The 22333-nt window shown below is 40.0% G+C and overlaps 2 protein-coding genes across 9 annotated transcripts in view; one reads left to right on the top strand and one right to left on the bottom strand.

Moving 5' to 3' along the window:
- The window catches only part of PTPRZ1 (protein tyrosine phosphatase receptor type Z1), a 135489-nt gene extending 125041 nt beyond the window's left edge, over window positions 1-10448 (top strand). For all 7 annotated transcript variants that reach the window (XM_062609667.1, XM_062609670.1, XM_062609669.1 and 4 more), the window contains 7 exons: window positions 1749-1842; window positions 2160-2233; window positions 3261-3389; window positions 6391-6537; window positions 6829-6971; window positions 7608-7743; window positions 9428-10448. In XM_062609667.1, coding sequence (XP_062465651.1) covers window positions 1749-1842; window positions 2160-2233; window positions 3261-3389; window positions 6391-6537; window positions 6829-6971; window positions 7608-7743; window positions 9428-9568 — 864 coding nt within the window. In that variant the 3' untranslated portion in view covers window positions 9569-10448. The remainder of the gene's footprint in view (window positions 1-1748; window positions 1843-2159; window positions 2234-3260; window positions 3390-6390; window positions 6538-6828; window positions 6972-7607; window positions 7744-9427) is intronic.
- A 3823-nt stretch (window positions 10449-14271) lies between these two features.
- The window catches only part of AASS (aminoadipate-semialdehyde synthase), a 28304-nt gene continuing 20242 nt past the window's right edge, over window positions 14272-22333 (bottom strand). For both annotated transcript variants that reach the window (XM_062609666.1, XM_062609664.1), the window contains exons 20-24: window positions 20398-20493; window positions 18647-18762; window positions 18400-18488; window positions 17903-18079; window positions 14272-16387 (exon numbers count right to left, since the gene is read on the bottom strand). In XM_062609666.1, the coding sequence (XP_062465650.1) occupies window positions 16269-16387; window positions 17903-18079; window positions 18400-18488; window positions 18647-18762; window positions 20398-20493 (597 nt within the window). In that variant the 3' untranslated portion in view covers window positions 14272-16268. The remainder of the gene's footprint in view (window positions 16388-17902; window positions 18080-18399; window positions 18489-18646; window positions 18763-20397; window positions 20494-22333) is intronic.

Here is a 22333-nt window from a genome sequence, read left to right on the forward strand (position 1 = left end):
AATCAATATATTCCCCTCAGCGTACAGCTCTGGTTTGAAGAGAGACTTCACCTCAGCAGGCAATACGTGAACACTCTGGCAACCCAGAAAAAGAGCAGACTCGGGAACAGCCCAGAGTCTATGAGAGACTTGTGGGGAGAATGAGAAGTCTGGCTCGCTCCCTGGGTCCCTTATAGAGGAAACACAGAAAATCCTACCTTTTCAGATGAATTTGAATCCAGAGAAGCAAAACACACTTAAATGTTTTCCAGATTATATGGTAAAACAAACTTTAGTCTCCGTAATTTTACAGGAAATTAATTATTAGAACCTTTCTCTCTAAGGATTTCGGTTCTAAGGAGGATAGCATGGGACAACGTGTACCCTTTCTACAATAATCTATTGGATCATTAGTAAAGAACTTAAGCAGATAAGTCTGTAGATAATATCAGTACATAATGAGGCTACGAACAATATTACTATTTTCTGATGTATTTTGGCCACGCACACATAATAACTCGTATTTCTTCAAGATAATGAACAGTACAGAGTAACAGAAGAGGAACAACAGACTGAAGGATTTCACACTTTCCTGCCATTGTGGCTTGAATGATCCAATCGTGTTGCAGTACTTTTTCCTAGGGAAAAGGAGAGCCTCTTATGTCAGCTGTGATGTGCTTTGGGAAATAAGCATCCCACCCTTCCTATACAGATGAAAGAATAAAACACATACACAAATAGAGTTTGTAAATATATGTAAGCATAAAGTGTGCAGTGCAAATTGCAGGAGCCATTTAGCTCCAATTTCAAGAGCTTAAATGTTATCAGAAAGGAATATATCTCATTTAATCTCATTTTCCTTTGCAAGCTAAAATTATTAGAATAATAAAAAAATGTGGAGTCTTGTTTTACTGAAGAACTGGTTTAGACGAAACAAAATTCTGGTCTAACTCATTTTTATGGAACTTCCCTTGTTTGCTGTCTGTTTTTCCAGGGCAGGCAGATTCTGAAAGCTACACATGCCCAGCCCAAAACATCACAGAGAAGTCTTTCAAATTATTTTGAGCATTCTGATTAATTCAGTTTATTTTACTAGCAAGCAAAATCAAAAAAAAAAAAAAAAGCCCCACCAAAAAAAGCAACCTAAAGCCTAGGAAAAGCATGCTTTCCAAGCCTACTTCATGCCTAAGCAGTATGTATATAGCATTTTGGTGTATATATGTATTCATTCTCATACTCCTGTCTATTTGAATTGTATTAGTTGAAACATGTAAGTCAGTAAGACATTCCCCACATCCTATTTTCCTCTTACAGGTTTGGAGAGAAAATTGGGAAGCTCATAACTGAGATTTGACATATCTAGAGGTGCCTCACACAACGAGCTAATACTACATTCACAGCAATGCAGATTTTTCTGCACAGACATTTACCATTCTCCAAGACAATCTGAAGTTACACAAATAGCTATGCAGGCAAAATGGAAATGACACCAGGATGGCAACAAGCACTGAGGGGCTGGTTATGGAAAACATAAAGCAGGATTTCCTTCAAAGACATACTTATCAACCTAGGGCTCAAAAATCATTTGAACTGATAAAACAGTGAAGAAAAAAATATTCTTATGATTTGCTAAGTAGTTTAGCCAGATAGCTACATACGTAAAGCTTAGAGACAGCCAACCTGCAATACATGCACCCTTTAAATCCAGCTAATGAAGGAGTGGGTTTTTGTACAGTTACCTGATTTTTTGTTTAACTTCATTGTTTCAGTTACTGAGCCAGTCTAACACACAGCAGTGTGATTATTCAACTGCACTCAAACAGTGCAACCGAGAAAAGAACCGAACTTCATCCATCATTCCTGGTAAGCTTGTTCAAATCAGCTTCTCTTTGCATGGCAAAATATTTATGAACCATGATGTGTATGTGTCAAGACTTTAATCTTTCCTCAGCAAGAACTGAAAACAACTGCATTGGTGCACAGCAGTGTTCTGTAAAGTACTTTTAATGAATAAGTTATTTAATTACTGCGCATAGGAAAACAAAATACATGGCTGAATAACACTTTATCCTGATTGATGGAGCTCAGTGTTATCATTATTGTGAGGTAGGTGGGATAATTGCTGTAATATCTGAGTCATTACAACATACATACTAGATCATGACTTTTGTTTCTTACAGTGGAAAGATCTAGAGTGGGTATCTCATCACTGTCTGGTGAAGGGACAGACTACATCAATGCTTCTTATATTATGGTAAGTCAGCTAACTGTATTGGTGAAAACATTGTCCCATTGTATAGCTGTTTTCAGAGCTGCCACATGTCTAAGTTTGGGTAGCACAGTCCTGATTTTGAAAGCTCCTTTCTTTCATTATTCGCTCTGCCTGAATGAATTACTCCCCCAGGAATTATTATTATTACTGTTTTTACTGGTTTTAAGCTTGGTTAAATGCGTTACACTTCAATGATCTGTAGAACCAGAAATCCCATCATAGTTTTAAAAGCAGATAAAGCTGAATGCCAACTCTGGAAGAATCTTCAGAGGTGAAATGAAAGTGTTAATTAACAAATTAGTTCTTAATGGCTATGCTGTGGCTTGCCTTCAGACCTGATCATCTCAGAGTTTTTGCAACTGGCACAGCCCAAGGCAGCATAGCTCATCAGCTTTCCATTATCTTTTTGTTCCCTGGGTTTTCTTCAACTCTTTTCCCCTTCATTAGCTGAGAGGGAGGAGTAAGTGCTTCCTGGACATTCAGGAAAGAAATGGGAAAACTCCCTGCTGTGCTTTGCATGCATGATCTTTCATCAGGTGCATTAGTGCAAAGGAATTCTCTATCAACTTCTTTCCTGGTAAGAAGTTGATCTGGGACATCTGCACAAATTAAGAGACCCCCCTGGGAGCTTTGCAGATCTTTCAAGTATTTTTTAATTTGTTTCAGGTTTCCAACTTCTCTGGAGCTGTGGCTCATGTAGAACAATTATCGTGTGTGTATGAGCTGTGTTCTCATTCTGAGTTTGCTGCTCAAATATCCACTGATTTGTCTTTTTTTTTAAATCAAGTTTCTTTAAGTTTTAAAAAATATTTTGGTGTGATTTAATTTATTCTTTTCATCTGGAAAACACTGCATTGGAAGTTTTATATTCTTCTGATATTTGCAGGAAGTCAAAGGAGGCACTAGGCTGTAATTTATTTTATAGGCTTCTGGCTCTGTCCACTAGAAATCTCCTTTCAATGTTAATAGTTGGGCATCAGTTCTGAGTCTGTTGATGTTTGTTTTGCAGGGTTATTATCAAAGTAATGAATTCATTATTACCCAGCATCCCTTACTACACACTATCAAGGATTTCTGGAGAATGATATGGGACCATAATGCCCAGCTAATAGTCATGCTTCCTGACAGCCAGAATATGGTAAGTTTTGTGGCTGATTGATTGTTATCATTTTACGTATGAATGTTATTAGTGTTGCCATTTTGAAATGCGCAGGACAAGAGGCAATACCTTGGATTTAAAAAAGAAAGAAAAAATTATACATTAATTATATTGCACTGAGTATAAAATCTCCAAATCATCTACTGGAAATCTGGTGATCCTTGTCTGGGCAGATCTGGCACAAGAAAGTATTGAATCATTCCTGTATAATTTATAAAAAGAGTCAAACAGCAGAAGTGTCTGTTGTGCAAGTTTGGTTTTCACTGAGTTCTACTTTTACTTCAGTTTTAATATGGCTTCTTCAGCCTTTACAAGGTAAGGGGAGAAATATGAGGTTGTTTCTTACACAACAGTGGCTGATGGGACCTGGGCAGGGCCGGGAGCAATGTCAAAAAACTGTCTGGATGGCAGAGCCCAAGGAGAGGTGGTGAATGGAGTTAAATCCAGTTGGTGCCAGTCACAAGAGGTAATCCCCACGGCTCAGTACTGGGGCCAATTCTTTAATATCTTTATCAATGGTCTGGACAGGTGGATTGAGTGCACACTAGTGAGTTTGCAGATGACACCAAGCTGGTAGAAGTGTTGATCTGCTGGAGGGTAGGAAGGCTCTGCAGGGGGATCTGGACAGGCTGGATCAGTGGGCCAAGGCTAGTTGTATGAGATTCAACAAGGCAAAGTGTCAGGTCCCACACCTGGGTCACAACAACCCCATGCAATGCTACAGGCTTGGGGAAGAGCGGCTGGAAAGGTGCTTGGTGGAGAAGAACCTAGACATCTTGGTCGAAAGCAGCTGAACATGAGCCAGCTTGTGCCCAGGCAGCCAAGAAGCCAAGCATCTTGGCTTGTATCAGATGTAGTGTGGCCAGCAGGGCCAGGGCAGTGATCATCCCCCTGTACTCAGCACTGGTGAGGCTGCACCTTGAATCCTGTGTTCAGTTCTGGGCCCCTCACTACAAGAAGGATATTGAGGTGCTGGAGCATGTTCAGAGAAGATCAGTGAAGCTGGTGAAGTGTCCAGAGCACAAGTCCTGTGAGTCCTTCCCCTCTACTCTGCCCTGGTGAGACCGCATCTGGAATACTGTATCCAGTTCTGGGCCCCTCAGTTCAAGAAGGACAGGGAGCTGCTGGAGAGAGTCCAGCACAGGGCAACGAAGATGATGAAGGGAGTGGAGCATCTCCCTTATGAGGAAAGACTGAGGGAGCTGGGTCTGTAGTTTGGAGAAGAGGAGACTGAGGGGTGACCTTATTAGTGTCTATAAATATATAAAGGGGGAGTGTCACGAGGATGGAGCCAGGCTCTACTCAGTGGCAAACAATGATAGGACAAGGGGTAATGGGTACAAACTGGAACACAAGAGGTTCCACTTAAACTTGAGAAGAAACTTCTTCTCAGTGAGGGTGACAGAACACTGGAACAGGCTGCCCAGGGAGGTTGTGGAGCCTCCTTCCCTGGAGACATTCAAAACTCACCTGGACACATTCCTGTGTAACTTTATCTAGGTGTTCCTGCTCCGGCAGGGGGATTGGACTAGATGATCTTTCGAGGTCCCTTCCAATCTCTAGCATACTGTGATACTGTGAGAAGTGTCTGAGGGAACTGGGGATGTTTAGCCTGGAGAAAAAGATGCTCAGGGAAGACCCTATCACTCTCCACAGCTGCCTAAAAGGAGGTTGTAGCAAGGTGAGTGTCAGTCTCTTCTCCAGAATAGCAAGCGAAGACAAGAGGAAACAGCCTCAAGCTGTGCCAGGAGAGGTTTAGATTGGATATTAGAAAAATGTATTCACCAAAAGGGTTGTCAGGCTGCCCAGGGAAGTGATTGAGTCACCATTTCTGGAGGTGTTTAAAGACATGTAGATATGGCACTTAGGAACATGATTTACGTGAATTTGCCAGTGCTAGGTTAATGGTTGGACTTGATGATCTTAAAGGTCTTTTCCAACCTGAATGACTCTATGATTCTCTTGCTCACCTCCTAAAGTTGCAAACAAATATTTACCTGGGTTTTATCTGACTCTAAACAGCAAAGGAAACACATTTTCATCCTGCATGTGTAATTTAAATACAAATTAGTATGTTTTGCAGTTACTAGAAATGCAGGAATATCTTGAGAGCTTTTAGATTGGTACTTAGAGCAATCTTGAGGTGTGAAAGGACATAATGTTTTGTAATGAGTTTGGAGGAAAGCCATGTGTTGGAGAATCTTGCATGATTGGAAAAACATGTACAACTAAGACATATTTTTAAGTTAGCCCTTGTGATAAGGGAGGTTGTTTTGCCAGGAGGCAAATAAGAAAGGCACTCAGACCATGTAAAGAATCATTTAAAATGCTACTTATTAGAGCTAACACTATAAAGGAGAGGTAAACTTACATCACATCAGATAGATGAGGGGAACTCCATTGTGAATTGAATAGGTCTCTTAGCAGGGTACATCGTACCATGCAGCTGTCATCCATGGAAGGGTTACCCCCATTTTGGTCATTCAAACTATTAGAGGATTTTCATAAAAGAAAATAACTCTGTTTATCATTTCTGCTGTCAAACAGGCAGGTTGTTCTAGTGAGTGCTTCTTACTGCACTTTTAGATAATCTCAAGGCCATGCAGGTGGTGTACTCATCAGTACAGTGGTAGCTGCCTACAGGCTCCCACATTACAAACCACAAGCTGGGTTTATCCTGTGACTGTGGGCTGTGGGCAGCACAACACAGCCTGAAGGCCAGGCTGGACATGCAGCACAGCACAGCACATGTAGGTTATGTGAGTCGCTATCTCCATACGATACAATGGTCTCCTGGTCAGCATCACTACAGAGGTGTCTGAAAACCTGTGATGCCTGTAATCCCACTCAAATTCTTGTCAATTTAAATCTAGCTGACTGCACTGATTACTTATTATTTATTATGTTGGATGAAGTTTGATTTTAAGAGTTCAACATTACTTACTTTTTTCTTGTTTGTTTCTTTTTTTTTTTCCTGGAGGCTGAAGATGAATTTGTATACTGGCCAAACAAAGATGAACCTATAAACTGTGAGACCTTCAAAGTTACGATGATTGCTGAAGAACACAAGTGTTTGTCTAATGAGGAGAAGCTCATAATCCAAGACTTTATTTTAGAAGCTACACAGGTAACACAGTCATAAACACGTAACTCAGGACTTGATTTGTTAAAGGTAATGCCTACATTTTGTTACATTTTTCAATGTATGTGAGTGATAAAATTCCATACCTTTGAAACACCCAGGGAGAAACCTCTATAGGTAATGTGGGTGTGGTGACAAGGGGACTAGGTAGTCTAACCTCCACAGCAGTGGAATTCTGTATGTGTAAGCTGGATCTGGACTGAAATGGGATGAAAGATAAGAATAAAGACAGTCAATCTTTTACCAAATTGATTTATGCTTTTTTCACCCTTTTAGGATGACTATGTACTTGAAGTGAGGCATTTTCAGTGTCCAAAATGGCCAAATCCTGATAGTCCTATTAGTAAAACATTTGAACTGATCAGCATCATCAAAGAGGAAACTTCCAACCGTGATGGACCCATGATTGTACATGATGAGTAAGAACTGCAGCTTTCAGTTTCTTCTGATTCTTTTTTGCCTGTAGAGCTATCCTTTCATCTCATTTAGAGTGAAGGCCATGAAACAAGGCACAAAGTCTGCTCCTAACAACAGTGCTGCTGCTTCTGTTTCAGCAGCTTTAGTAAGAGAAGCATTTTTATTTTATCACACTTCAGTGTTCCCTTTTCAGTTCTATCATTTTGATACTCTGGGTGATTGTCAAGTAGGGCACTGGAGAGGAAGAAGATCAATCAGATCTTCATTGTTTCTTACTGAAAGAAGCTAGACTATTCAGATGAGGTACCTCACTCTTCTCCAGCTGTTTAATAATGGCCAAAAGTAATGAAATACTGAAGGACCTGAGGCCTTCAGGATTTGTTTAGTAGAGGATTGTAGGGAAATAACTCTAAGACTGGCTTTTAAAGACTCTCCAGAAGTTGTAGCCAGGTGCTGCAAAGGTTGTGTTCAGGCACTGCTTAGCAGGCCTCTTTCAGAAAGTGTAATGATCAAATGACAGAAATTAATCTTACCGGTTTACCCTGGATTCTGTGTGATCTCCAGCTGCACAAACTTGATCCAGTTTCCAGAGACTCATTTTTTGTGTGTGTTTTGTTTGTGTTTCTAACTTTACAAAGGCACGGAGGGGTGACAGCAGGCACTTTCTGTGCATTAACAACGCTGATGCATCAACTGGAAAATGAAAATTCAGTGGATGTTTACCAGGTAGCGAAGATGATCAATTTGATGAGGCCTGGAGTCTTTACAGACATTGTAAGTAATAAGTAAAATGTGTGCATACTCTTTTTCCTATACGCGGTATTATTAGCATGCTTAAATCTTCAGGAAACATTACTGAAGCACTGGCATCTTCATTTCTTCATGAACTAATCAAAACTGTCTTCCAGAGGTGCTGTATTGAACTTGCTGCTCATTCCAAACCAAAGTGTTTCCTGTGAAGTGGTCATCAAGTGGTTATCAAGTGGTCATATACAAAATGTGCAGAGCTGCCACCGACATCATAAGATCTGCACTATGTCATATAAATAAAGGTTTTATTCAGCAGGAATAAACCCCTACTCCAAATAGACCCTGACATAGTTACCCTAGTTTTGCATTTCAGGGTGGACTTTGATATTTCATGGTCCAGTGAACAGTCACTTGACACCGTTGTCACTGTGCTTACAGAAAGAAAAAATAAACCAGCCAAAGCAAACAACCTGAAAAGTGCAATGAATGAGACTTTCTCACTAAGTCAGTGTCCTACAAATGAAAATTTCTTCACAGAAATGAAAAACTACAAACCCTGCCCCTTTTGTCATCCCACTACAAATCTGATGGCTGTAGAGCTACAGTGAGCATGACATTTTAAGAGTGAGCATGACATTTTAGGAGTGAAACTAGGGTTAGAGTTATCACATTTCTGACAAAAAAAAAAGGCAATGACAGCAAAAGCAGGACATGACAGGGATTGACAGATGTGTCCGCCCCTTTTCCTGCCCTGCTAGACCAGATTGAGGAGCCTGGTGGACAATGGATTGAAAATGGAAACCTTTCCCACCCCAGCCGCTCGATCAGGACCTTCACTGCTCTTGCCCCAGCAATTACCTAGGCACTGTATTTCAGGTTTCCAGTTTCCCATCTGCTACTGCAGATTTTAGATTTGTTATTCTTCCTACCCTATATCTCTTAGTCCAGCTTTATAGTCCAAAACCCACTCTAGTTAGTCTGCTGTACTGTTTCTCACTCCTTCCATCATGGAAATTCTTTATCCTCATGTGTCCATCAATGAACAGAAAATACTCCCCTGCCCTTTCAGAGCATCCGCTGTTACCTGGTGCAGCACAGCCTTTGCTCTCCCTGCACAGAGCCTACTGCTCTTTCCCCCTTCCCAGCACACACTGCAGGCCAGCTAACCTTTGGTGCTCCCCATTTCCCACTGAACCCAGCTAGGCAATGGCTTCAGTGAATCTTCCCACAAAGTCTCATCTCTCTTCTACCTCCTTTTCCTGGCAGGATCTTCAAAAACATAAACACTAACTGCAAGTACCAAAAATAAAAAAGAGAAAAATTCTGCCTGGATAGAATTCAGAGGGCAAAAATGAGATCATATTCAAGGTGGGGGAAAAGCCCACAGACATGCAGTAGCCCTAATCCTGACCCCATTCAGTTAAAAGGAACTTTGCAGTTGACTTTAACAAGGATCAGATTCAACGCAGAATATTCCTTTTAAAACTTGGTTTCCTCCCTTACCTGTACTGTGTTCCTTAATGTGCTTTGCATTGTGTACAGGGGGAGACATTAGTTAGAAAATTAATAAAGCTGCTAAGTAACACAGTGAATTGTGAAGCACAGTCCATTAACAGCCTGTTAATTAATTTTGAGGAACAGTGTTAGGAGATAATCTAGTGTCACTATTTCTGACAAGACACTGACTATATCCTCTTCTCTTCCCCAGGAACAGTACCAGTTTCTGTACAAAGCTATTCTCAGCCTTGTCAGCACAAGGCAAGAAGAAAACCCTTCAGCATCTATGGACAGCAATGGCTCAGCTTTACCTGACGGAAATGCAGCTGAAAGTTTAGAATCTTTAGTTTAATTAACACATCAAATTAAACACACATACCTGTGTCACACCAGGTGCAACTGGAGTTTACCATTGTTATTTTCAGTTTTATACCTGTGGGGGGAGGACTCTGTCCAGTCACTATATCTATAACCAGATCCCAACCGTTGCTCAGTCATTTCTGTTACATATGACTTTACTGTGGAACTTTTATCATTAACAATGTGTGCCTTTTCTTGGAAGATTTCTTGTAATATGTTGTTACGTCTGGACTAACTTAATTGACTTTTACAGTGTTTCTAAGAATTGAATTGTGGTATGTTTTTTCAGTATTAGTTTTTGATTTATCTGGCTTTACTTTGAACTTAAAATTATCATATTTATAGATGTTAGGGATTCCCAACTACAAACATGTCATGGGTTTAGTATTTGATTGATTTGCTGTATTTATAACAATTTACATTTGCTAGAAATATAACTTTTAATATAGTAGAATGTAAATAAAATACTGTTCTCCATAACATTCAACATTTTAAGACTTCAATTAGAGATTTAGAATAGTAATCTGATACTTACTGTAAATACTGCTACTTCTGTAGTGATCCACGGACCAAATTTATATTTATAATTGTAGATTTTTATATTTTACTACAGAGTCAGTTTTCTAGTTCTGTGTAATTGCCTTGTTAAAATGCTGTAGTCCAGTATGTTTTTATTTTAACAAAGTCTTCTGATATATAATTGTGCATCTTAAGCAACTAATCTTCATAAAGCTGCATGTGATTTTAACTTTTTGTGGGAAATAGAAATCATTTGTTTTGAAACGAGAAGTTTTTATGAGAATAACACCTGTACTTGGCATTGTTAAATTGTTTTTACCTATGGCATTACAAAAATAAATATAAATATTCCAGTCTGTGCTTAGCAGTCTTCCATACACAGTAAGGAGTCGTCACTGTCACCTAGGAGGGGTTTTACTTACAAGAGCAAGGACTCAAGGCTGACCTGCAGACAGCTGCTGTTCCCATGGACTCTGTGAGTTCAGAAGAGGCTTTTGGAAAACTCTTTTGTTATTTAATCTCTCCTCTGCTTCCACCCCTAGCCATGGTGTTCACGTTAGCTCTTATTTTAGCTTTTCCTTGCACATCTCCTGTCTGGTCCCACAAGGTTAATGGGATGTCCCAGGCCTCCAAATTGCTTTAATTGTCCCCTCATGAGACTTCTCCATGCTGCCTTTGCTTCAGATCCTCCATTTAGGTGCTGAGCTCTTTGCTGCCTCCTTTGGCAAAGCAAAAGACAAACTTTGGGAAGCAATTAAGCAGGTAATCTCTGCAAGAGCAAAAGCAGAATGTTTCAACTTGGTTGCTCAATTGTTTTCTTTAACCTTCTGAACTGGAGAGAAAAGATGCTGATTGTACTGAATGTTGCAGCACTGAGGAGCGTAGGAGCCTGGTGCAGAATAGAGCTTTGTTTTAACACAGCCCTGGAGTAACTGTTTTCTCACTTTTCAGTTGCTATGTAGAAATACTGAGAGAAGAGATGATACTGCTCTGGACGAGACCACCACAGAAACTAATGGACAATATCTTAGATAAAAACTAAGGGTAGGGGAAGAGAAGACCTGAAGCAGGCTTGGAGATTTTAATCAACTGATTCCTAAGGCAAGGGTGTATGAAAAATCGTGTCAGCAGATAGATCTAGAACCCTTCAGCAGTGTAGAACTGAGGATAAGTGGAACTGAGACAAAGCCAAAACAAATTTGGGGTTAGAGGAATCTAAACAGTAGAAACTTCAAAAAGTCCTCATAATGTTGATACATTATGAATGGCAGGAATGACAGAATAGCTAGAAAGTTCAGCAGAACTTTTCCTGCTCTATTCTTCTTTAAGCAAAAATAATCATGTGGACAAAACAATTAAAACAATGTAATGTATAGTTAGTTTTGTAAAGCTTATTAGCATGTAAATGTGCTTGAATTCTCTTTTACACTTGACCACTCCTCTTCATAACCCCAGCAGTGCAGTCCCAGAGGTTATGAAGTGGTTGAATCCATTGGACTTGAGGCCCTGGGGCTTCCCCTTCCCTGTTCACCAGTGCCGAATGCAGGGCAATTCTCCTGTCTCAGCCCATTTCCAGAAGGGGACTGAGGTACAGCTAAGTGCAAGTGAACTTACATTGTATCCCTAGCTAAGTTAAATGTCTTTGAAGAATAGGACCTAGAGTTTTTTTCTCAATGTATTTGTGTTGGTTTGGGGGCAGCAGGAGTTACAAATGTACAGAACAGGCTCATTTTCCTGAATGACACGTTTCTGTAGGACTGTTGAATTACACATACATATTCTTCACAGCTTTCAGGCACCAAGCTGGTGTGTACAAAGGTGTGTAATAGTTTGTCTTTGAGGAAGGGTATATCTTCTTTTTCTAGGTGGCCTGGGGCTTCTTCACCCCCTCCTGTAAGCACTTGGGTTGGCCAACACCCTCCATTTGCACACTGAGGCTAGCAAACAAAGCGACAATATGTAATTCCCCCTTCTCCTTCCAAAACCACAGAAACAATTTTTCCTTTCCTAATCTCTAGGGGTGCCTTATGCAACAGGTTAATTGTGATCTTATGGCCATTTCAAACCATATCCCATAATCTTCTTAGTATAGACTTCTGCTCTTCAGTACATAGCAAGAGAAACTCATGCTCATGTGCTACTTCTGCCTTTTCTTTAAGAAAACTGGCTTTTAGCCTCAGATAATTTCATGCTTTTTTTATTGAGATCTTTTATTAATGTATTTGGAGTTTCATAGAGTTCTATACACAAAGTCTTTTTTAGGCCAGTTAATTCTATGATGTTTTCCAAGCCTCTGTGGACCAAAAGCAAAAAGATCCTCCTTCCTAAAATCCCATCTTGATATAACTGTTCCTTTCAACCTAAATGTTTTGCAGACATTTTAAAATGATAATCCAAGGAATCAGCTGTCATTCAAGGTTTCTTCCAGAGATGTTTGTAATCACAGTCATCATCTTGTCAGCATGCTAAGTTATTTAAAACATAAGTGCTTAGGATAATCTCTTTACTCACACATATTGGTTCTGATCTAGAAAAAAATAAGAATCATAAAAAAAAATCTTCTATAATCTTCAACCATGATGGATTACAGATTTTAATAAATGCGTGTGTCAGTTCCTGTCGCAGACAAAAGCCATATTCTAATTAATTTTTTTTATTGTAATCCAAACTACAGACTCACATAGCCTGCCTTTTCAAACTGGGTCAAGTGTGGAAAAGATGTTATGTATCTCCTGCAAGAAGTGGGATATTAATAAACAACATCAGTTTCAGATTACTATGTATTTTTACAAATCATGTGTGCCAAGAAAAACTTGGTAAGTGAGATTCCTGCTAAGAAATCATAGGTGAGTAGAGTTAAAAAAAGAAAAGTAATCTACTAACATCACCAACTTGTCAGTGATTGTGGTGTTGAGGTTTAACACCTATGGAAAGCTTTACAAAAGTCATCAATAAATGATGAACAACAGTCATATGAACTCACAGCAATCAGTACAACAGGATACTACTTAGTATAGACTTTGGAAATCCATTGACCAAACTAGTTAGCAACATTCCATCACAATGTTTTACCTGCACAGTTTGTCATGATATCCTGAGATAATTCGGGCTGAAATGGGCAAGTGAGATACCAAGATTTCATCTCTTATAGGGGCACAGGGAGATATGATTATAAAATCATAGAATGGCTTGGGTTGGGAGGGACCTTAGAGATCATCTAGTTCCAGCCCTCCTGCCACAGGCAGGGATACCTTCCACCAGACCAGGTTGCTCAAAGCCCCATCCAGCTTGGCCTTGAACAATTCAAGGGATGGGGCAGCCACAGCTTCTCTGGGCAACCTGTGCCAGTGTCCCACAGTGAAGAATTTTTTCTTAACACCTAATGTAAATCTCCTGTGAGTTTAAAGCCACTCCCCCTTGTCCTGTCACTACATGCCCTTGTAAAAAGTCCCTCTCCAGCTTTCTTGTAAGCTCCTTTACATACTGGAAGGCTAACTTCTCTTCTGCAGGCTGAACAAGCCCAAGTCTCTCATCCTGTCTTCATAAGAGAGGTGCTCCAGCTCCCTAAGCAGCCCCGTGGCCTCTGGACTTTGGATTCTAACAGGTCTATGACCTTCTTATGTTGGGGACCCCATCTACTGTTTGTTCTGTAGCTTTCTGATTCTGTAGCTATCCTTGTGCCCAAGCACAGAACATGTGCTAAAAAGCCCACATCTCAAGATTATAGCTGAAGAGGATGTCTAGATAGAGATACATGTATATAAACATATAGATGGGTAGTCAATGTGGGTGCTTAAAACAAGCCTTGAAGGGTCTTCTCTGGTGATTCTAGTGAGAAGTATGAAAGGCATTTCATGCACACAGAGAAGTCCATTTGTAGACACCTTTTTCAATATAACCATCTACGTAAAATTCCAAACCCCATTCATATACATCTCATTAGACTGTAAAGATAACATGACAATAAAACAGAGGATTTCGGATTTATTTTTCAAGCAATCTGTAAGATACAATTTTCTTTCAATAATATGCAAAGATAGCTGAGAAATTTCATACAAGAAGCTGAGCAATAAATTCATTTAAATCTAAACTTAGAAAACAAAAGCAGCACTGCACTGGGAAACAAGAACACATTCCAGTATAAAACGTTTCAAAAATAGCAGTGTCTTTTTGAAGAAAGCACTCTGTAGTGGTTCTCCTTTTAGTGCTCCAAAGACATTACATACCTGTAAAGCATTCTAATTTTCTTTGCATACTGCATTTCCCAGGCAGAAAAGCAAGCAAGGTAGATGCATATATAGAGTCACAACACCATGGTTGTGCATTTTGGCGACAAAGGAGGGAACAGAAAAGTCTTCAGTGAATTCCTTGTCTCACCAAGCACTGAACTGGAAGGTACCAACAGATACAAGTCTATTTTTAACCCTTAGTTGTAGGCTTTTTAACCCTTAGCTGTAGGCCTTTAATCTACCAGGGGCAGGAGGAGGCAGCAGGGAGTGGAGTATTTGCTGCCGGCTCCATCCTTACCCCAGCTGCAGGCATCAGCTGTACAACAGACCCCAGCCTCTAAGGTCAGTTTGGAGAAAAGCAACTTAGTGGACCCAGGATTTCATCAGAACATGTTTGGCACTGTAACAGAATCCAAATTTGACAGTATAAAAGCATCCACTTGTTAAGCATAAAAAGCCCTCCTCTTCATTCTTCCTTCTCTCTTTGGCTCCTTTCACTCTCCTCTGTTGCAGTTGCTACTTCATTACATCTACACAAAGAAAATCCAACCCTGAGTAACAAGACATAGAGACCGAAACTTCAGCTATTTTTATGGATGCTTTTCCTAACGGGCAGAACACCACCTGGAGTTCCAGCCCCTCAGAACCATGGTAACAGCACTATGCTTCTCAGGAGATAAAAGTCTGTGCGTTTTATCAGCAAAGTGCACTTGTGAACAAACCTGAAAGCAGACAGATTCCAGTATCAGTGTTCAGCTTTAGAAAAGGGGAGCTCCTGGCAGTTGCACAGGTACCAGTGCAAATGGTATCTGCCCATAGCATGACACCTCACAGACAGAGGCAGTGAAGTCTACGCCATTCTTGCATTGCCAAGCAGTGTAGAAATCCCTGAGCAAAACCCACAGAAGCAGCCCTGAACTGGCTGGAGGCTGTTTTGTTGGAGAAAAACTGCACTCAGGTTGAAGTCCAGTTCTGGGCTGACGCAGCTAAACTGCCCCTAGAACCCCATTGGCACCTCTGGGCAGCACCACACAAGCTGACACACTGGCAAACTCTCATCAGACTAAAGTGGCACTGTACTGAGCAGTACCGATAGGCTCCCAAATAAACACTTCAATAGTCTGATGGCAAAACAACAGAAGCTAATTCAAAAAGTAGTTATTTCAACCTCTAAGTCTACTGTATTTCAAAGCTGCTTATAACTACACAAGTATTCTCTTTGTAACCATAATTAACCTGAACAGAGCACACAGTGTAAGCGGAAAGAGTAAACATCATTTAGAGTAGCTTCTAAGCACATTAACTGTGTGTATTTCAGAATGCCCTTCCAAGCTGCAGAACTAAATGCTAATGAGCTGTCTGCATGGCACAAGGCAACACATAACAGCAGGTATTTCAACATATTGCAACCAGATTCAACTCTGTAATGGGAAAGGGTATAGAGAGAGGCTTGCTTTAAACTTCCTCCTCCATGTAATTTAAGTTTACATTAATAAGAACAGGATTTAAAGAATATTATGACCTAGATTTCTAATATTTAACGACTGAACATTTTCGAGATCTAACAGGATCTTGTTTGCTACTACTGCAGAATTCCTAAACTATTTCTTGCATATTGTTATCGTGAAAATATTCACAAATACTGTTAAAGGGACAAGACTTAAAATTTAAGTATTGCTTTCATCTCTTTTGCCTGAGATATTTCAGGAAAGCTATAAGGAAAGATCTGATTGATGTTAAAACATGTACATGAAAACACAGCAGTTTTAAGAGGAAATTCATGCATTTGGTTATCTGCAGTGAGAGTCAGGCAGCTGGATTTATGGAAGGTGTCATCTGTGTGCAACGGCAGGGACTGCCTTTGCTGGTTCAAATTGAGATTGTTAAAAGGTGGGAGAGAAACCAAAGAAAGCCAAAACCCGATCTGATCCACTGCTTCCCTTGTTAATGTTTGACAGTGCTGTGAGTACTGTACACAATGCCTTCTGCCTGAACACGTTCAAGTATGGGTCCGTAGACATTCTTCGTCAATGGTATAACCATGCCTTTGGCATCTATTTCACCTGAAATAAAGGTAGGGAAAGAAAGTGTTAAGTACTCTACTGTGATTATTCGGCAAGGTTTCCGTAACAGGGAGGCTGTGGGGCAGCCTCTGAGGCCATTCCAGACAGCTCCAACCAATCCACTGCAGGGCACAGCTGAGACCCTTGGCCAAGGTGGTGGTGAAAATGTGTTTAAAAAAGGCCAGAAGAACTGCCACAAAGGTGTAAGTAGAGCGAAAAAAGTGTGAGAATGGCCCTGCAGACAGAAAGGCTGGAGAAGGAGGATGGGAAGGAGGTGTTCCAGGTGCCAGATCAAAGATTCCCCTGCAGCCTGCAGAGAAGACGATACTGGAAGCAAGGGAAAAGCATGAGGTGGAAGCAGCAGCAGACAGGAGCTGCTATGGACTGACCACAGGCCCCATTCCACATCCCCCTGTCCTACCTGGGACAGAGGGAAAAGGCTAAGGAGTCAGCAAAGGAGAAGTGAACTGCAGCCTGGGAAAACCAGGTGGAGAGGAAGGTGGTGTTTTGTCTATTATGTCTTTTTTTCATACCTATTTTAACAGGCAACAAATTAAGCTTTTTTTCTCCAAGTTGAGTCTGTTTTGCCTGTGACAGTAACTGGAAAGTGATCTCCCTGTCTTTATCTCAACCCATAAGGTTTTTCATTTTGTTTCCTCCCCTTGTCCTGTTGAGGAGGAGGAGTGAGACAGCAGCTGGGTGGGCAACTGGCAGCCAGCCCTGGTTGACACACCACAAATGCAAATATCAATTTGCAGCTAAATAAATTTTCATTTTTGTATTTTTTTCATATGTATATATGCAGATATATCAATCCTAGTACTATGCTCTCACACAGTATCAGTACTGTATCAAAGAATAGGAAAAAAAGTGTTTGAAACATAGAAGCATACACAGCTTGAATCTAATTCACAGAGCTGTGAAACTGCAGTTAGGTGAAAAGTATCTAAACTTCAAAAGTTTGGGGTTTCAGTTTTTTTAAATAACAAAAAAACAAAAATTACACAACAAATTTTTGCTCATTTCAGTTAGCCAGAAGAATGAAGTTATAAAGATTAAGAGCAAACAAGGGGAAATCAGTATTTCCTTACACAGGGTGATGACTAGGCAGAGTTTGTCTGTTTATCTATACACAACATGATCAGGTAATATTCCCCAAGCCTCAAATTTCATCAATCCAGAAAGCAGTAGTGGAAGTCACTAGTTTGTTCAGCACAGGTATATGTTAGCCTGCTTCACTGTGGCACAATCAATTGTAATTTGCTATGCCAAAGGTCTCCTCTACACCAGTGAAACATTTAAGACTACATCATCTATATATTAAACAGTAAATTAAGAGTTGTCACTGAAACAAACATGCAGATTAAAAATTCCTGTAAAGAAGATAAGAAAATTTTCATAAATTTTAAAAATATACATATATACACATTTGCAAAACACCATGCATTTGCTTTCTACAGGCAGAAAGATACAGGGGATTGAAATACTGTTACTGAAGTCTGAACAGCCACTTACCATCTAGAACCATCTTAGCTGCAATAGCCGTGGGGTATCCTACTGATTTAGCCATTGCAGAATACCCCTTGCTGTCACCATAGACAACCAGATCAATAAACTTTTTCTCCAAATGACCAGAAGGATGCTTGAGACCTATTTCATTTCTCATAACAATCATATCTCTCTCTCCAGTGCCTAAGAGAAAAGCACACAAACTATTAATTACTTATATTTCAGTCACATCACGACTGATATGCAAGGCACTATGCATACACGGCATGTGTATCGGAGGTGACTTACGATACAGACTATTAAGGAGAACAGAATGTTAAGATGAAATTAAAAATATATCAGGGAAAGAAAAAGATAAATTGGGGGACTAGAGAATATCACAAAACATCCAAAACCTAACATGAAGGTTTATTAATGAAGGTGAACAAACTACTCCAGTTAAGGCTGATAAGAGAGACTGGCTTGTTCTACTAAAAGCCTTGAAAAAAAAATTCTTCACATACCAAAGGGCAGCTTTATCTCCATGTGCTTTGCAAGAGCTCCCACAATGGAATCTGCTGCCGGAACCGGTTCATCTCCCAATAAACCTAGCCTGGCAGAAGAAATGAGACAGGCTTATATCATTGCTTACCAACAGCTTAGTCTCAGTTTTGTAATTTCCAGCTTATATCAGTTTAACAGCCTCAACATGGAACAAAATGGCTAGAATTGCAAGGCCCAACAAACTTTAAAAATCACTGGAACATTTACCATTCCACTGCCTCCAGCTGACTTTGATCCTTTTCCAGTTTGCTAAATACAGCTTCTTTAAGAACATCGTACTCAACAGGCTGCTTAATTCCAACCAGTTTGCACATGAGCTCTTTCTGTATTAAAAAAAAAAAAAAGTTCCTGAAGGGCTGACATCCATCTCCACTCTTTTTCAGTCAAGGTTTCAAGAACACTGCTCCATTAAGCTCACCTAATATCTAGGACTTCTGAGACGAGTTACGGGTACAGAGAAAGTGTGATAGTTTGAGATTTTTTAACCACAACAAATGAGAATAAGGCTCATCTTTTCCTAAAACACTTTGTTCCCCAACACCAGCTGCTTCCCCCTACTTTTTAGTCTTATCCCTTCCTCTGGCAGTGAAGAACACAGAAATCTGCATAAACAAGGAACACTGGGAGGATGTTAGGGTGAAAGGGAAGCCACCTGGAGACAGCCAGAGCGTAGGGGACTCAAGGATATCTTTCAGCTGGTCTAGAAATGGAGAATATCCCTTTCAAAAGGAAGGAAACAAACTGAAGAGATTAACAAGGCTCTGTCAGTCCTGGGAATATTACCAAAAGTTTTCTGAAGACTTTTGTGCATATCTGAAGGCCATTTTGTGCTATCTAGATGCTAATTATTACTTGCTTCATTCACAGCAACATGAATAATAAATGAAGTTATGAACAATATATGAAGCAAGAAAGAACTGCAGAGTCTGTTTAGAAGCTCAGGCTAGCCTATCTCCTCTGCTTCCCACACAGAGTTGGCAGAAGGAAAGCACTGATATATAACAATATTGCTGAGACGAGGTTTGCAGTGAGACTGATGAGTTCATTGTTATTTTCAAACATGCCACTGCATACTTATTCCTTGAGGTTACAAGGACTGGAAATTCTAGCCATCTCTACAAAGAAAACTTGAAGATATCAACCCTAAAATCAAAAATGGAAAAAAAAAAAAAAATATAAAAAAAGAAGCAATTCCCATATGGGTAGATGAGCAGTGCTGTAAGCTAGTCAGAGACAAGCCAGGCTAGGCCTCTCCACCTTGTGCTTTCTCAGTTTTGAGAACACTCAAGACACTCTTAACTTGAACTAATGACATCATCAGAAAAATTCTGTGCTCTCCTCAGACCATCACACAGCACAAGCCTGGTGTCTTTTTCCAGGTTAATGCTGACAAAATCACAAGGAAGGAAACAGGAAACAGCTGTATTTTGTTCGTCTGAGTAATAGTTACTCTCTCAGAGGTTTGCAAAAGGGAAGAGAAATTTCTTACAAGATAGGCAAGCAGACCTGACAAGTAATAAGCTGTCGGTTCAGTCCTCTTTATACCATACTGAAATCTGGAATTCTCTGCTTTGCCCACAAAGACAAAATGTTAATTGTCAAATATAACAGCAGTACATCACACAAGCCATACTTTAGCTGAGATTTTTAAGATGTAAGTGAAGTATCAACAAGCAAGACAGAAAAAGCAATACCATCAGCACTCAAGTCAGCCAGGGCTTTGCCTAGCCGAGTCCTGAAAATCTCCAGTGTCACAGATGCCAGAGTCTCCCTGGGAAACTTGTTCCAGCACTGTATTACATTCCTGCTGAAGAAAATCTTCCTGATTTCCAGAAACAAAAACCAGAGATGACCAGGATGCAATGCATGATTCCCAATTCTAAGCACACCCAAGCCTAGAAATAGCAAAATCATTAGTAAAACAGAGGAAAGAAGGCAGAGCAATCAGAGTAACTCACCCAGGTTAGAGGTGGAGTGGTTGAGTTTAGCAAAGGATATGGATCTGGGCTAATTAATCCTAGTTTTACAAAGCCTCCCATAGTTTTGGAGTATCCCTGAAACAAAAGAATAATATGGTTAAAACTAATATTCACTTGAAACTGAGGCAAGTATTTCTACTTGTTTTGAATGCAGCAGCGGACACAACCATGTTAGTGTTAACATTATTCCCATGGGAAGATAGCCACAATTAACAGGATGCCAGTGGGGTTACTGCTCCAGAGTGGTACCTTCCCCACACCCTCTCTACCCTTCCCCTACTTTTTCAATACCCTCTTTAATGACTTCTGCAATCAATACCTCCATGGCAAGTAGCATTGGTACAAGAGATCAAAGGGCTAGTTCAAACTCCAGCACATCATTAAACACAGAGTTATATCAGCCAGCTGGCCCACAAACAAACCACGGAATACAGAGACTCCAGAGCTGAACTCTGGTCACCCTGGCTTTACACCAGTGTGATTATATGGACATCAGGTAGACTGATTTTAAAGATAAGAATCCTCTGTGTTTGTATCTTTCCTTCAGGAACATCAGAGACACAGGACACCGGAGGAATGGTATTTAAGAGGAACTGTAATGGCTGCAATAGGCAGCCAAAAAAGAATTTTAATGTGCACGATAAAAGAAGTCTCAACTGGTTTCTGCTTCTTTTCGTTTGCACTCCATTAACACTCCCACACAGCTGCTGGATACCTGAAAACACTTCCACGAAAGCGAAACACTGTAAAAAAGCAGACTGCTGGAAATAAAGCAGTCTGAAAGAGAGCTAATTATAATTAGGAGCCACCTCCACCAGCACTAGGTTATCAGTTTAGATGGCTTTTAGATATCCTTCCGTGAGATCTCTTTTTAAACTGACTCCATTAGCTAGCTGAAATTAATCTATGAAAGACACTCTGAGGAGATGCTAGCCTCCGCACTGAATGTCAACATTAACTTCTGCCCTGCCCAGCACTATGTTCTGGTATGCAGATACCAGGCAGGTAGAGGCACGGCAAGTTCTTCCATACAACCCTACCAACATCACACCATCCCAAAGTGATAAGCCTGCTCTGGGGATAAAGAAAACAACACAAGAAAACAACACTAGCCACAAAATCATCATTCTTATAGCACACTGGTAACAACTCTTTGTGCTACCCCGACATTTTGCTTTTCTTTGTGCTAACTCTTACACAAAAGAAGAAGATTTTACCAGCCCCCCAAATGACAGACTTACTGTCACAGTAAGATTCCGTAACTACATAGATGCCTTCCACATATTTTTAGCTTCTGAACAAGATATCATAACTAGACTGATAAAAGGAGAGCTGATGCAGTTTGTAACCCTTATTCCCCCACAATGGCCTTCCATCTTCCTTTGCTAAGCATGCATCCCAACCTCCCTCACTCCCAGAAATGAAGAAAAATCCTGCTGTATTGCAATAGAGGAATTAAGAGTGAAAAGACATATACACGTCTCAAGCCATGGACAAAATAACAACTTATACTTGACATAAACCTTAACTCAATAGGCATATCATCACATTCATAAAAGCTTTTTTTAAATCTTCAGTATGGTTTTAGGTTTATTCCTTCTTAAGTTATACTGACCAGCAAAAAAAATAAAAAAGAAGTCAGTTTAACAAACAAAAGGAATAGTGTCTATCAGTTAGAAGGAAAACACATCAAACATTTTATTTAACTGACTGAAAAGTTAAAGCTGCTCAAATTCAAGATTTCCAGTTACTTAATGAAAAACATTTGCCGTTTGATGAAAAAACATCATTTCCTGTAAGATTTTTACATTATGTTTTTCACAGGAACATAGGCAACAAATTGTAAGCTCCATTTTTTATCATCTTTAAAAGAATGGATCAATTCTTAAAAACATGTAACAGCAACGCCCATCAC

Source organism: Pezoporus occidentalis, unplaced genomic scaffold (genome assembly GCF_034315485.1).
Source record: "Pezoporus occidentalis ecotype Australia unplaced genomic scaffold, CSIRO_AGI_Poc_V1 ctg14, whole genome shotgun sequence".
Lineage (NCBI taxonomy): Eukaryota > Metazoa > Chordata > Aves > Psittaciformes > Psittacidae > Pezoporus > Pezoporus occidentalis.